We start from the raw sequence: 15,077 nt of genomic DNA, 5'->3' as shown, positions 1-15,077 counted from the left end.
GAGGACCAGCAGTGGGATATGTAAAATCTTACTCTATCTTCTCTGTCTCTGCAAAAATTATCAGCCAACAATGTCATCCAGAACTTGTAAGGTTAAGACAAAAAGTATTTAATGAGCAAGCCAAGACAGTTCAACATTAAACTCCAGTTCTGACTCACAGTGCCATCCTGAAGATGGCCACCATATTTCAATCATTCTTGAGAAAAATCCATCCCTTCATCCATTTACCAAACCCACTAGTCCTGAGTAGGGTCTTGAGTAATACTTGATTTGCATTGTTAGTTATACAGAAGAACTTTGCACACTAAAAACTGGAAAGTATTAAAGGACAGTAAAGGACATTGTGATAGGCTACTGCTCCATACAGGATTGATGGCCATCTTTCACCCAGCACTGCCTAGACAGGCACCCATTTTCCACAAATAGGCGGCTGTGAAGATCAACAAATTTTCAGTGCATTATTGTGGTCTTTGTACTTAATAAGTTTTGAACTAACATAAATAACCAGCTTATTAAATATTATGCATCCACTTATAGTATGTATTTTATTTTTACATATTATTATTATGCTACATTTCTTGCTTTCCCCTTCTATTATGCATTCCTCCTTTTTTGTTTATAGCATTGTAGCTTTGTAGGCTCTGCCAGGAGAATTGAAAATAAAGCTCTTTAATTTATCAGATTTCTAGCCAAAGCAGCAGGGTTGGTACAGCCCCTAGTTAAACATCAATTTCTTTATTGTACCAAAATAATATATATGATTTCATGCAGGCACTACCACTCTGAGACACAAGGGGGTGCTGTTGCTGGCAATATCATTTCCTTTTTCTCCCACAACCCTGAGAAACGGCCCAGAGATGCAAATTGACTCCGCCCTTCCCAGCCTCTCCTCTATAAAACTTGAGATGTTCCCAGCATGGCTCATCTCATTCTGAAGAGAGCGGTGCTCCCACCTCAGAACTGATCATCCTAAGAGAAGACTGCATCCTCTTGTTTAATTCTTTGTTTTCATTGCTTTTCATTTTGCCTTGATTTGACACACCATCAAACACTTTTTTCAGTTCTTTGACCCGGGGTGACCCTTTTGGTGCCCAAACATTTCCTCTGTGACCAGTGTGTTCCTTTGGTTGACAACAATTACCTTAAAGTGTTCTCACACAATGGTATTTGAGATATCTTCCACTGCTGGACCCCAGACAGGCTGGAGAAGAACAATTACTGATCTGCTCACTTTTGAATCATGGCTCTCCTTATCATTGCATTATCCAAACTTTTGCATGTACCAACAGCACCTGTAGACACCTGGGGGGCACTTCAGCTAACAGAGCAAGCATCCTAACTGATACAGCATCTGGTCATTATTCAAAGGATTATTCAATGAAGAGTCTGATCTGTCTTATACATTAAACGATTTAAAGTAAAAACGTATTATTTATGACAAGACTGGTTTTTTTTTTAATGTTAACAGTATTGACCCTGGTCCAATAGAGGAGCCAACACTTCCTGCTGGACACACCATGATACTAAACAGGATAAACATATTGGAAAATGGATGGAAAGATTAAAGGGGTTTAAACAAGCCCTCTTAAAGTCATGTTTGCAATTGTACTTACACTCAGTTGCCACCTTATTAGGTACACCTCCTACCTACTTAAAGCAAATAGCCTGCCCCTCCAAGAAGCCAATCATGTGGAAGCATCAACATTTATATCAAAATTCAGATGTGGTCAAGAGATTTAGTTGTTGCCTGGCCAAACACCAACTTTTTCAGAACACATGATCTGTTGTAGCGATTGATGGTTGCAGACATGACACCTCAAAAACAGCTCCCTGCTGAGATTTTCAGGGATTACAGGATTTATAGTTTACAGAAGATTAATATGATACACAAAAATCATCTAGTGAATTTGAATTCTGTGAATGAAAACACTTTGTTAATGAGAGAGTTCATAGGCAAAAGTCAGGTTTCTTTAAGCTACTAGACAAACTACGAATACATCAGAACATTAGATCAATCTAGATGACAACAGGCCATTCAGCCCAACAAAGCTTGCCAGTCCTATCCACTTAATTCTTCTAAAAAAACATCAAGTTGAGTTATGAACGTTCCTAAAGTCTTACTGTCTACCATGCTACTTGGTAGCTTATCCCATGTGTCTATGATTCTCTATGTAAAGAAAAATACCAACATAACATTTTTTACAACAATGTAAACAGAAGGTCTTCTTTGAACATGCATCACATTGAACATTATAGCTATAGGTCAAAAGAAGAAGCTCACACTGGGTTCCACTCCTGAAAGATGAAGCTACAGTTGGCACATAATCATCAAAATGCGTTGACTGAATATCAGTAAATGTTGCTTAGTCTGACCATTTCTGATGCAATATGTAGATAGTGGGGTCAGAATCTGGCATAAAGAGCATGAATCAATGGATCCATCCCACCTTGCGTCAATAGTGCAGGCTGGTGTTGGCAATATAATAGTGTAGGTAACGTTTTCTTGGCATACATTAAACCTTATAATACCACCTGTACATCATTTGAATATTTTTCTCATCTGTTTCCAGGAGACTCTCCAAGAGGTCCATATCGCAAAAAGGGTTGAGATCATGCTCTAGAGCATCACTAAATTGTACCATTACACCATGAATTAAAGTAGACCTGGAGCTAATGTATTGGCGTTTGAATATAGCTGCAGCAATGTGGGTAGACATTTGCATTAAATAACTCTAATGTTTACTTATTCATATGTAGTAATATATAATGAGGCAGATTAGAAAAGTATGTGTATTCCATTAAAGAGTGCAGCCAATTAACTCCGCCCCATGGTAGATTTTCCTGTTTTCCCAACAGCATTCTCAGAAGACACCCACAGTCTAAGTAAAATATTCAGGAATAGCATATATTCTTTGAGATCAGAAGGTTGTTTGGGTTTTTTTCCTCTCTCTTTTTTTCTAAAAAAAAAACAGGTGTGCTTTCAGATACATGAATTCTGAAACATAATTTTCCTCTCATATTTGGCTCTTCAATTGTATGTATTGTATGCATGTGCTGCTCTGATACTCTGTTTTGTAATATGATATGTGATCATGCTCGTTCTGAAAGATGCTATATAAAATCCTATAGGTTTTATGAAGCAAAAAGTGTCCATTATGACATCCAGTATAGATTTCTACTGCTTCTAATCTGATTTAAAATAGAAATCGATAGGAAGACAAAATTATGATGATGTTCTTCTAAAACCATATCAAAGTTTGATGTACCATTCTTTTGAGAGTTTTATGTGATTAATATAGTGTACCAAACACCAAAAATACCAAAAACAATCATATAAGATAAAAATTAATAGTTCCACTAAGTGCAGTTTGGTGTAATTCTCACTGCAAATTGTGATATATCTTATAAATTAGTGACATATTTTGTAAAAACAAAGCATAATATTACACAGCTCCAGTAGAGCCAACCTACCCCAGACATCTATGCATTCGATAATACAGTATATAAAAGGGAGATTGTGTGATGGGTCATTTATTTGTCAAGAAGTTGACAATTCAAAAAGGATTGGCACAAGAGATGGACAGGGCCCAGCAGAGCTGTAAAAAAATAAGAAAAGCACACACTGCCTATGATCCATGTTGACATGTCAATACTGAATGATGAGCACCAGAAGCATGTCTTGGGCCTGCCTTGCCTCTTCTGCCAGTAGATCATCTCCTGAAGCACTTTCCAAAACCATGGAAAATGTCTCCTCTAAATGTCAACCTTCCATTAAACCATCATCAGACTATTATTAAATACTCAATCGGTTCATCATTCTTTCTTAATAATTATCTAGGCTCCAACAACCACCAGTTCATGAATTAACCCATGAATCGATTATTAGTCTGTTGCAAATGAAATGAGTTCAGTTACTTCACGAAAGTTGAACTGCAGCAATCAACTATCTCTCCTTCAGTTCTAATTCTACCAAACTGGTATGTGTGGCATGCTACTGGTGTGTTCTTTTCACTTGGGGCTGTTACTCATAAAGAACCCTGGCTTCTCCCAAAGTTGGTTCTATGCCCCTTGCCCTTTCTCATCCCTGCTCTTCACCTTCACATTCCCAGATCTACACCTTCTTCTCCCTTTCTGGCTCTCAAATGCTTTCTGGCCTCTATTGGCTCACCACTCATAAATAGCATGGCATGGGCTTTCTCCAGGTGTTTTGGTTTCCTTCCACAGTTCAAAGACATGCAGATTAGGTGAATTAGTGTTGATAAAGTTGCCCTGATATGTCTGTGTGTTCACCCTATGGTGGGTTGTTGCCCTGTCCAGGGATTGTACAACTCTTATACCATGTGTTTGTTAGGAAAGGTGCCAGATTCACCTTGACTCTGTCCCGGATAAGTGGATTATGAAAATGAATGGATGGGTATGGCACCTTCAGCTCTCAGTTTCTCCATATCCAGAGCATACGGAGCAGACTGGTCCTTCGTTACCAGTCTATACATTCTCATCTGTTCGTTTTTTGGAAGGGAAAGATACATTCTTCCTAAGAACCATTTTGTAAAAAAAAAAAGAAGTAAGGTGGACCAATGCTTCTACTCTCCTCTCCCCGCAAACTGGACAGATCTCTTTTCTTTTTGGAATGGACGTTGTATTGACCTAATTGTGCTATTTTTGATATGCATGCTTACATATATTAATGTTGCAATGTGTAATATTTTACTGTTATTATATTATTGTTGCAAATATGAGATTAGGAGATGAAAGTGCAAGCCATGAGAAACCACCACCAAGCAGCCCTTGTTAGATTATTCATTCATCCATTACCCAACCTACTATATCCTAACAACCCCAGCCCACTTTAGGGCACTCACACACACACACACACTAGGAACAATTTAGGATCACCAATGCACCTAACCTGCATGTCTTTGGACTGTGGGAGGAAACCAGAGTACCAGGAGGAAACCCACGCAGACCTGGGGAGAACATGCAAACTCCACGCAGGGAGGACCCGGGAAGTGAACCTAGGTCACCTAACTGCGAGGCAGCAGTGCTACCTACTGCACCACCGTGCCAACTGCCTATTAACATAACAGATTGAATTTGTTCTAAGGAGTGTAGCAGGCCATTATCCACTCCTTGTTCATAGCAGCTTGGAGAGATGGCTCTGCTTTACACTAATCTTCCACTCTTTTAGTAATTCTCTTTAACTATCCATTTAACTTTTTGCAGCAGTCAGTCAATGCTGGCACTTGCTCTTACCTTTAGACAAATATCAAATACAAATTAGGTAGAGAAATTATCTGTAGAATGCTATTCTCTACTGGTCTACAATGTAGTTGGTAGTTTTTAATAGTGTATTTTCTGGACTTCCTTTTTTTCTGAAAATCCCACTATCCATTTCTCCATTCATTTTCATCCTCATTTTATCCAGCTCAGTGTCATGGAAACGAGTGCATACCCGGGCCCACCAGGAATAAAGGCTGGATAAGGTGCCAGTCCTTTTTGGGGTATGCATATTCATACTCATTTATGCCAAGCCAATTTAAGATTGTCAATTAACTTGTTCAACGTTGAGTTGTCGAAGAAAAAAAAAAGAAAAGCCATGCATACCAACCACACACAGGCATGACCAGACCAACTTTCAAACTTTAGTCCCTTGAACTGTTAGGCAGACATGTTAACCACTGTGCCACCTAGACCGGTTATAAGCTCTTTAGCTCATGGGATAGGAACTTAAAAAACTATTGTGCTCCAAGTCCATTGCAAATCCTGACCTTAGAATGATGTTCTATTATCGTTCAGCTAGAATTATGCTGATTTATTGATCTGTTTCATTTTTGCAGTTTTGTCATGTTTACACTTCCACCCACTTATGATAATTTTCAAAGTACCAAAATGCAAACTAACATTCTCATACAGCACAGCACTGTAAGCTGAGTCAAACAGATCAGATAGTGTGGGTCTAGAGCAGCAGATTCTTTAAAAGGTCACAGGAGCTTTCTCGTTCAGATCTAGAAATCATAGAGATTTAAGGATGTCAGATGAGAAAGACCTGTGAACCAGCAGAAAGTGTCCCATAGGACTTAAAAGCTCACTGAAATATCCCTCGTTATCCTGACTTAAATCAAATTTTAACTTAAAAAATGAAAGATGCTGCCCCGCTGTGCTAGGAATCTTACTAGAAGTGAGCAATTACACAATGACACATGACACAGAATCGAAACATCATTTTCCAAACCTTGATAACCTATATATATTAACATCATAAAAAATGAAATAATAGAAACTCCAGAGGTCAGACATGTCTTGCAAATGAGGTATCACTGCATTATTATCACATATAAATATAGATGGTATGAAATTAATCTTTTATTGATTTTTGTATAGGATTCTGCAAGAATGTATAAAAAGTCCTTGGTTGCTTTTGTTCTATTGGCTATTGAACAGCAGGCAGCAATGGAATTCAAATCCCTGCCTCCAGCTTGGTACAGCGACTTTGGAACTGAATGTATTCATAGTGTTCTTCATAACTCCCCTGGTGCTGAGCAGGCAGTGACCATAAAGTGAGGCACACAAGAACAAAGGCTGTTTTATTACAGCATCTCCTAGACAGACATGACCAGCACAGGAGTGATGATTTCTTACTAGTGATTAAAACATAACAGGTTTTTTAGGGCTCAAAAAAGTACATTGACTGCTATAAACCGAGTGACATACTACAGGTGTTATGATTCATTTGCTTCTTTTCACCTTAATACCCTCTTACAGATTTTCACAACATTAAAAGATAAATTATAGCCAGTATAGGAAATCTATTTCAGAAACACAAAATCCTTAATTCTATTATTCTATTAGCAGAATAAAATCTATACAGTACATTGCAAACAGTTGTATGCTCTATTATGTTATTGTTAATTTCAAATTGAACCTGTGTAAGTGTCGCAGTAGTAGTAGTAGTAGGAGCAGTGGAGATGGTGGTGGAGGTATTACCATGTGTACAAAGTACAGTGAAATTCCTACTTGCATGTTAAATCAGCATGCAACATTATTGAGATTCTCCATCACCATGGTAAACAAGAATGCATAAAACACAAAATTCGATTGTGTTAATAGAAGGGGGAGTTTTACATAGAACAGGGGTCACAGAGAGCTTTAGCCTGCCTTCAACACAGAAAATAAAATACATAACATGGTTATGTGTATACAACCTGCAACAAAGTGCCAATTATGCCTGACAAACATCTAAAAAAGTGAAATAATTTACTGCCTCTATTTCAGGGTAATAGGAAAGCCCATCCTGTTCGAGCACCACTGGGCATTACAAGGCTGGAACCATTTCAGGATCAGGTGTCATTCTGTCATAGCATGCTGTTCCAGGCACAGCCACATGGACACAAACAGGGCCAGTTTAGAGTCATAAACTGATGTAACAAGCATGCAAGTTTTGATGTGGGAGGAATATTAGTGTGCCTAGAGAAGAACCCCACACAAACATGGGATGAATGAAAAGAACTCCACATGGACAGTGTCCAGGCTGAGGTTTGAATGAACAGCTGAAAAGGTAGAAAAATTAAAGGATAAAAAAGTACAGCATTGCAAAAGGCAAAAGAAAACCAAATGCTCAATGTGTTATGTAAAATTGGGGCAGTTTGGTAGTGGGATTTAACCTTTACATTGATGCCATTCTCATATAATACTGTATGTGTAATTCTCTGCTACATCAAACCTTCTGTAGTTTGGGATCCTTTGATTCATTTGAATAATGATGTTTAGTTTATCATATTTTTGACTCAGCATACAATTACTCATTTAAAGAACTGTAATGTCCATTTTAGTTCATGGCTGGAATAAGGTTCCAGTGAGTGTTTTTCCTTTTTCCCTTGTCTCCAGAATAAAAGCTAACATGACACCAGACCACTTGATCACAGGGCAAACACACATACATATCAGGGCCAGTTTAGCAAAACATCAATTCACCTAAGCTGCATGACTGTGGAAAGAAACCAGAAGGAAACCCATACAGGGAAATGTACCTCTGTAGTGCTTCTACGGTGCAACAGTGCCAAATATTAAAAATAATATTTGATTTCTGTGACTACATCACTTTGAGTATACATGGAAAAGTGTGCAGCGACTTATCAAATTAGTCTCTAATCATCATTATGTTGAATGTTGTCATCTAATTGTTTCCATTACTGAAACATGATAAGGTAAGTTGATCCCAGTGAGTTTGCATGTAGAGAACAAACACCCCTAGCTACAGTACATACTCAATGTACCATGTTTAAATAAAAAAGCATGCTTTATATTTCAAAGCAAATTTAGTTTCTCTGTACTGATGAGTCACTGCTCTCCTTATTATAAAAGTACAGCAGATCATGCTATCTGTAAGATTACTAGTACCTTTTGCATTTTGGTTTTATAACAATACTGTACTACTAAGGTGCAAAATGCAGTAGTAGAAAATATTTAATTATTTCAACTTTTGCTTCCTCCGTCCATCCATCCATACGTTTCTGTCTCATACTCTCTGAATCTCGCTGTAACAGTAAAGTACGTACATTCCCTGTACTGCGAGAATATCCCACGTGCGGCCAGCCTCTGGCGAGCGAGTCCGTGGCAAAGCGTGCGGAGATTAGAGTGACGTCACTGTCCTCCAGTCAAATGCCTTAAGGGGCGGTCGGACTAAAAGGGTCAGTGTCGGCGTGCCATCGATCTTGAAGAGTTCAAGGGTTAAGGTAACGAACCCACTACCGTTAGTTTCCATTTAGTTCAGTTAGCTCAGAGGCTTGTTTTTCATGGTCCCATGAGAACAGCGCAACAACCACCCTGCCACACAGAGCAGCGAAGAGCAGGCTTTTCCACACACATACGGTCATACTTACAATTACAGGACATGATTCGCACTTGTGAGAATAACTGCGTGAAAATTTCATTTTTTTGCTTCATATCCAGAACGACTAGATTGTTTACAATTAGACCGCTTGAAAAAAATAAAATAAAATTTGTTTTCGAGATTGAATGCGTGGAGCACATACTATGTGTCAGGCTGCCGATAACGTGTTTTCGCGGCGTTCAATAAACGTCATATTTTAGATTTTAGCTGAAAAGCACTGTGATGAACTGGGGAATGCTGATGTTTCATGGTGATTGGGGTTCGAATACCGGAGGTCGCTACCACTGTGGAAGTTGCGCGTTCTCCCAGTGTCTCCGTTGGTTTATTTCACGCAGTGTGTGTCAGGGTAAATGGCTACTGCAGAATTTGGCACAACGCTGGACTGTCTCCCCCTATTGGGTTTGCCCTTATCCTGCACCCGATCGTCGGGTTGGACCACGCCGCCTCAAACTACCCACCACTATTACAGCTCCATTTCCCGGCAATCTCGATTTAGATTGGACATGAGAATGCCGGTTTTCCGTTAAAAGTATGATTTATACGGTAACATAATCAGCTTTCTAAAAAAATAAAATAAAATAAATAGATTTTCAAAAAATTCAAACTACGTTAAATTACTGCATAAATTAAAAAATAGAACATTAATAAAATGTACAAAAGAACATAGTAAATTGAAGCAAACTATTTTTTGAACATTCGGATTGATGTATGTTCAAAGAATATGAATTAAAAATAAACATTTAAAAGAAATGCCATTTATGAACGGGGTTTATTACAAATACTCGGTAGCAGAAGAAAGTCTGGCGATAATCTGTGCTAGCTGTGTTCAGTTCTTTTCGTGGACAAAGTAGCGCGTTTGTAATTTACTTAATCCTCATTCTTTATTGGTTTAGCAAGGCTCCTCCCCAAACGTTTCATCTCTTACCTGTGTGCTACAAGCTTTAAGAATGGATTTCTTTAGAATAATTGCGCTTATTCTCTTAATTTTCTCGCCCTCTCTGCATTCTGCTTATCATTTATATTTACTCATATTCCGTGCTCGCTTTGTTCATAACGGGGCGGGAGGGGCCGTTACTCTGAATAATCGTTTTTTCTTTCATTGAGACCGTTGAATACTTGTGTACGAGTGTAGGAAGCCAGATTTCTCACTTGACTTACAGTAAGAATCGGTTAAAACCAGGGCTGAATTGTGACGAGAACAAGTTAAATGCGTGACATGTTATACTGTGGCATCATGTAAACCACCCGGTGTGCACATCGTGTTCAGCAAGTGAATATGTTAAGTAGGACTGAAAATCAGGAATCTGAATTTAAAACCAAAACATTTAAAGGTTCCACTTTTGACATGCTAACATCGCGTTATTATACTACTTTATGGTGGCGTTAAAGTCTGGCATCGCCTTGAGTCTACAGGGTTCCAGTCCTTGCCCGTTGGCTGTCTGTGTGTTTCTTGCTCGCTTTCATTTTTCTCCCGTGGGATATTTCTATGGTTTTCCCTAAATAGTTCATTTTCATCCTACAGTGACGTGTGGGCGTGTCCTGCGACGTACTGGCTTCCAGTCCAGGAATGGTCCTTTGGAATACTATTAGGGTAAGAGCTGCCTCCCGAATTCTAATTTGGAGTTCTGAAAATAGATGGATAGATACACATGAAACGTTTATCCCACACTACCTAAACATAGTAGAGGACGTCATCAATGAAAGCATTTTCTTCCAATAACAAATTGGATGTAAATATGAAGATACGGGATATTCGATGGGGCCATTGGTGTCTATATCATATTAAAACATGCCCCGAGTTTTCTTTAAACACTTTATTATAGCGTATAACATTTGCACCTTAAAATGTGTTTCCTTTTTCACTTCGATTTCGCAGAGCTTCGGCAAAGTGAAATTTCACTGTGGACATTTCCGCGATGTCATGGTATGAGAAAGACCCTTTGATCTGACAATGAAAAAAAGTTTCCCAAATGAAAAAAAAAAAACGACGTGAAGCGGAATGGTTTCCGCAAGCCTCTGCAGCAGCAGTTCTCCCAGAAGCGATCGCCATCTGCTCCTCCTTTAACTTTATCCTCGCATGGCCTCTTGCGCTTGACATCTGTAACTGGATGCTGCAGACCCCCCAAAACATAACTAGTGACACCGTGTTGATTCAGTTATGAATCCCGACAAGCGGTAATTCTGTCATCTTTTATAATAAACAACTAGAGGTGGGGAGGATTCAAAGACAAGCCATCGAGCAGAATCTTGAGGGACTGGGACAGAATTTCACCTTCTTACCGAAATGGAAATAGCCGAATATCCGTCTATTTTAATTAGCCCCTATTCCAAATTCAAGGGTTTTCAGACAGTATAGAGCATTTATCGCTAGTCCGCAGCACATTGCAGAGGATCAGGGCAATCAGCCCAAAAATCAAACGAGCCCTTTCTGTTCCACTGTGAAGCCATGCCATCTGATGTAGAGAAAAAGCGTGAACTGCATCACGCAGGGATGCGCTCGTCTGTCTTTCCCCGCCCCTCCCATTTTCTTCTCATTTTTTTTCTTGTCACAATTTCACCTGCAAATAATAAATAAACAACCTAGACAGTTTATAAATGTAATTATAGATTTCACCTTTAACTGTCAAGACTGTACAGAACTGTTAGTAAATCGCACCTCAAGAGCTGCCCCCTTTATAGATGCGATGCTAGACCTCGAAGCGTTGCAGGGTGTGTCTCCAACAGACCGCGCAATTATGTATTCCCGAAACTACATCGGGATCTCGGCGGGATGAAATAGTGAACTGTACTTCATAAGATCATGCGACACATCGCTCACTTGCAAACGGTTTATTTATAAAAAAAATGTATTTTTATAATCCGCGTAACGCAAACGGCTATGGAGATTAACCCTGGTGTTGTATAAGGTATAGTGGTGCAATACTGAAAAAGAGAGAAAACAAATTTCATCACAAAATTTAATTTGCACAGGTATCTGTTTGTCAGTTTCGAGGATAAAGTATGATCACAAGACCGAGCAGCGGTTCAACACAATTGGAACAACTGATAACTGATGTAACACAACTGATGTAAGAAGTCAAAATATATATAAAAATAATCAATCAGCTGATTGTCCGCTTTCTGTCCTCCTTTAGCAAAAGACAACTTCCGAGACTGATGTCGATCTGCGCTATATTCCAGACAGCCTGTCGTTAAGCACACAGACGCAAACGCCTTCAAACACAAGGTTTCCGCAAGGTGTTCGTAAGCTACCTGGCAATGGTTTCAAAAGAAAGAGAGAGAGAGAGATGGAAAAACGGGCAATTGGTACAAAATCAAAGCTCGCTCACCACTTTGCTCTCCCAGAAAGACCAGTTTGAATTTTCTTAAGGGGTTCCCAAAGTCGCCTCCTGCGGACATGATGCGGGTTTCAGCGTGAGTCAGCGGACCCGGGATGAGTGGTGTACGTTGCGTTGCTTTGCTTTGCTTTCCTTTGCTGCACGGGCACGCCGGGTTTGTGCTAGGATGTACTGTACCGAGGGCTGCGCAGCAAGGAGGGCTTGACAGCTGCACAGAGGCTCTGCTAGTGCGCCTGCGCGCCTCTCTCGCTCTCCGAGTCTCTCCTTTTCATGACGTCATGTTACTCATACTGTACCAAGACAAAGCTGCGACGCACTCAGCTGATTGTCACGCACGTACAATGAACTTTTAAGGCTGTTGATATTCGTGACGAAATAAGCTTAGGTCTGCTCTATAAGCTGTCCTTACTAAAAGCTATCCAGCCTCTTTTTAACCATCCATTTTATGAACCCGCTGGGGGAAAAAGGAATGGTGAAAATGTTAAATTGGCTGTAAAAGTGTTATGTTTAATAAACCCCGTTTAGCCGTTTTCCAGACTTGTTTGTCAAAGCCCCTGCAAGCATTTTTGGATGAAAGGTAGGACAGAACCCTGGAATGGATGCCAGTTCATTGAAGGGTACACTAAAAGAGTTTTAGTTGCCAATCATCTTAACCTATGCCACAAGTTATAATGTATAAATAGCATTAATACTCATAAGGCTAATCAATGGTTACCCCAATTGCCCTCTTAAACATAAAGGTGCAATGGTTCTTTGAAAGAAACCATTTATGGTTCCCAAAATAACCATCCACAAGAAGGTCACATAAAGAACATTTATTTATTTAGATCTATAACATGTTCCATAAACTGCCATGAATAGATTACATTTTTGTGAAATACAAATTGGTTGATGATTTTAAAGGAAGGTTTTGTCTTTTAACTGTTTCTGTTACTGAAACATGGTCAGGTAAGCCTATCCCAGTAGTGTTCATACAGGTTTGAAACACAGGCTAAGTTCAGGTTTTCATGACGTTATTATCCTGCTAGGTATCCAACTATATATTTAAAGATTTCTGTTTTGTCAAATATTGGGAATCTTTACAAAGCACAAAAACTCAATTTTTATGCAAGGAACCCTTCCCAAAATATGGTACTTAATCAAGCAATGGTTCTACTAAGAACCACACAACCAGTAAAGTGCCATTAAATAACTGTTCTTTTTAAGATTCTGCATACATGTTCCATGTACGTATTGTTTAATGTTTCTGATTTATTCACTGTCGTTAACATTTCTCTACTGTATGTGAAGAACATACACGCATGGTGTGCACCCAACAATATACTGTATTTGAACTTTTTTAAAATTCAGAATTGGAATCCAGGACTCCTGAGCTGTCATAAAGCATTGCTAACCAGAATAGCAAGTGATGCATTCACAATAAAATCATCATCAGTTTTATTTTCTTGGTAAGGCTAATTTGGGCAACATCGGGCAATACCCAGCAATTACAAAAATAATAAATAAAAAAAAAATCTGGACAAAGTTTTGGAAAAGCTGAACACCACAGAAGTTGTTATTATTCTGTAGAACACAATTACCCATGACAGCTAGTCAGATGTACTGTACGTCAGTATAGCAAGGAGATTCTGTAATTCTGTCTAGTGTGGTTTTCCAACAGGTCATTAGGCAACCACATCTAGTTTCCACTTCCTAGGAAAATTTATATGATGTGAGCTATATTATTGCACCAGTTTCCAAAAAATAAAGCATGGGTGGGACATGCCAACTATACAATCTGTGCCTTATACTCACCGCAGGCCACTGTCTCTGCTGAGGATCATCTCCATAATGCGTAGCTAGACATGCCACTGGACATTATTTGGCACCAGTATGACTTTAAAGTATGATCAACAAACATGGAGGTTTCACCAAGGTATGAAATATGGATGATTCTGTAACTCCCTATAAGTATATTTGGCCCCCCTTAAAAACCTCAAAATTAAAATTGTGAGTGTTCCATGAATATAACACATGTTATGGTGTCTTTGGGTGAGGGTCATTGGGGACAACACACCTAGTTAGGCTGACCAAGCCATCATATGCCTAGCAGCTTCCTACAGGAATTTCAGGAAAATTCCCAGATGCTTAAAGGCTAATTGAAATATATAACCCCTCCATTGTATCTTGGACCTGCCTGTGTCTTCACCCAGTTAGCCTTGAACACAGTCCAGGGGAAGGAGCCCTAATAGATCCAGAGAAGCAGCTCTTGTGTTATTTATTGGGCTCCTGAAACGTCAAATGCATGTGTTCACATTCCCATTCTTTTGGTCACTACTCAGAATGTATTACCATTGGTGGAGATGGGGATATAAACTGTAATAATAATTTAATTACTTATAAACATCCATCCATCCATCCATTTTCTAACCCGCTGAATCCGAATACAGGGTCACGGGGGTCTGCTGGAGCCAATCCCAGCCAACACAGGGCAGGAACCAATCCTGGGCAGGGTGCCAACCCACCGCAGGACACACACTAACACACCCACACACCAAGGCCAATTTAGAATCGCCAATCCACCTAACCTGCATGTCTTTGGATTGTGGGAGGAAACCGGAGCGCCCGGAGGAAACCCACGCAGACACGGGAGAACATGCAAACTCCACGCAGGGAGGACCCGGGAAGCGAACCCGGGTCTCCTAACTGCGAGGCAGCAGCACTACCACTGCGCCACCGTGCCGCCCTACTTATAAACAGTCATTTAAAATAATTTGCAAATCTAAAGTATATACATATCTAAAAAATGCAAAAATCACATAAAATTGTAGTCTTACGTTGTATTTTACTGAGTTATATTGAATGATGGT

General features: G+C 39.4%; 1 protein-coding gene across 4 annotated transcripts in view; it reads right to left on the bottom strand.

Annotated features, from left to right (window-relative positions):
- rab6ba (RAB6B, member RAS oncogene family a) overlaps positions 1-12,466 on the bottom strand; it is a 469,094-nt gene extending 456,628 nt beyond the window's left edge. For all 4 annotated transcript variants that reach the window (XM_039762372.1, XM_039762379.1, XM_039762387.1 and 1 more), the window contains exon 1: positions 12,220-12,466. In XM_039762372.1, the coding sequence (XP_039618306.1) occupies positions 12,220-12,289 (70 nt within the window). In that variant the 5' untranslated portion in view covers positions 12,290-12,466. The remainder of the gene's footprint in view (positions 1-12,219) is intronic.
- Between the last annotated feature and the right edge of the window lie 2,611 nt (positions 12,467-15,077).

The sequence above is a fragment of the Polypterus senegalus genome, chromosome 1 (assembly GCF_016835505.1).
Source record: "Polypterus senegalus isolate Bchr_013 chromosome 1, ASM1683550v1, whole genome shotgun sequence".
NCBI classification, from domain to species: Eukaryota; Metazoa; Chordata; class Cladistia; order Polypteriformes; family Polypteridae; genus Polypterus; species Polypterus senegalus.
The sequence above is the reverse complement of the archived record's forward strand: the minus strand, read 5'-3'. Positions and strand labels throughout refer to the sequence as shown.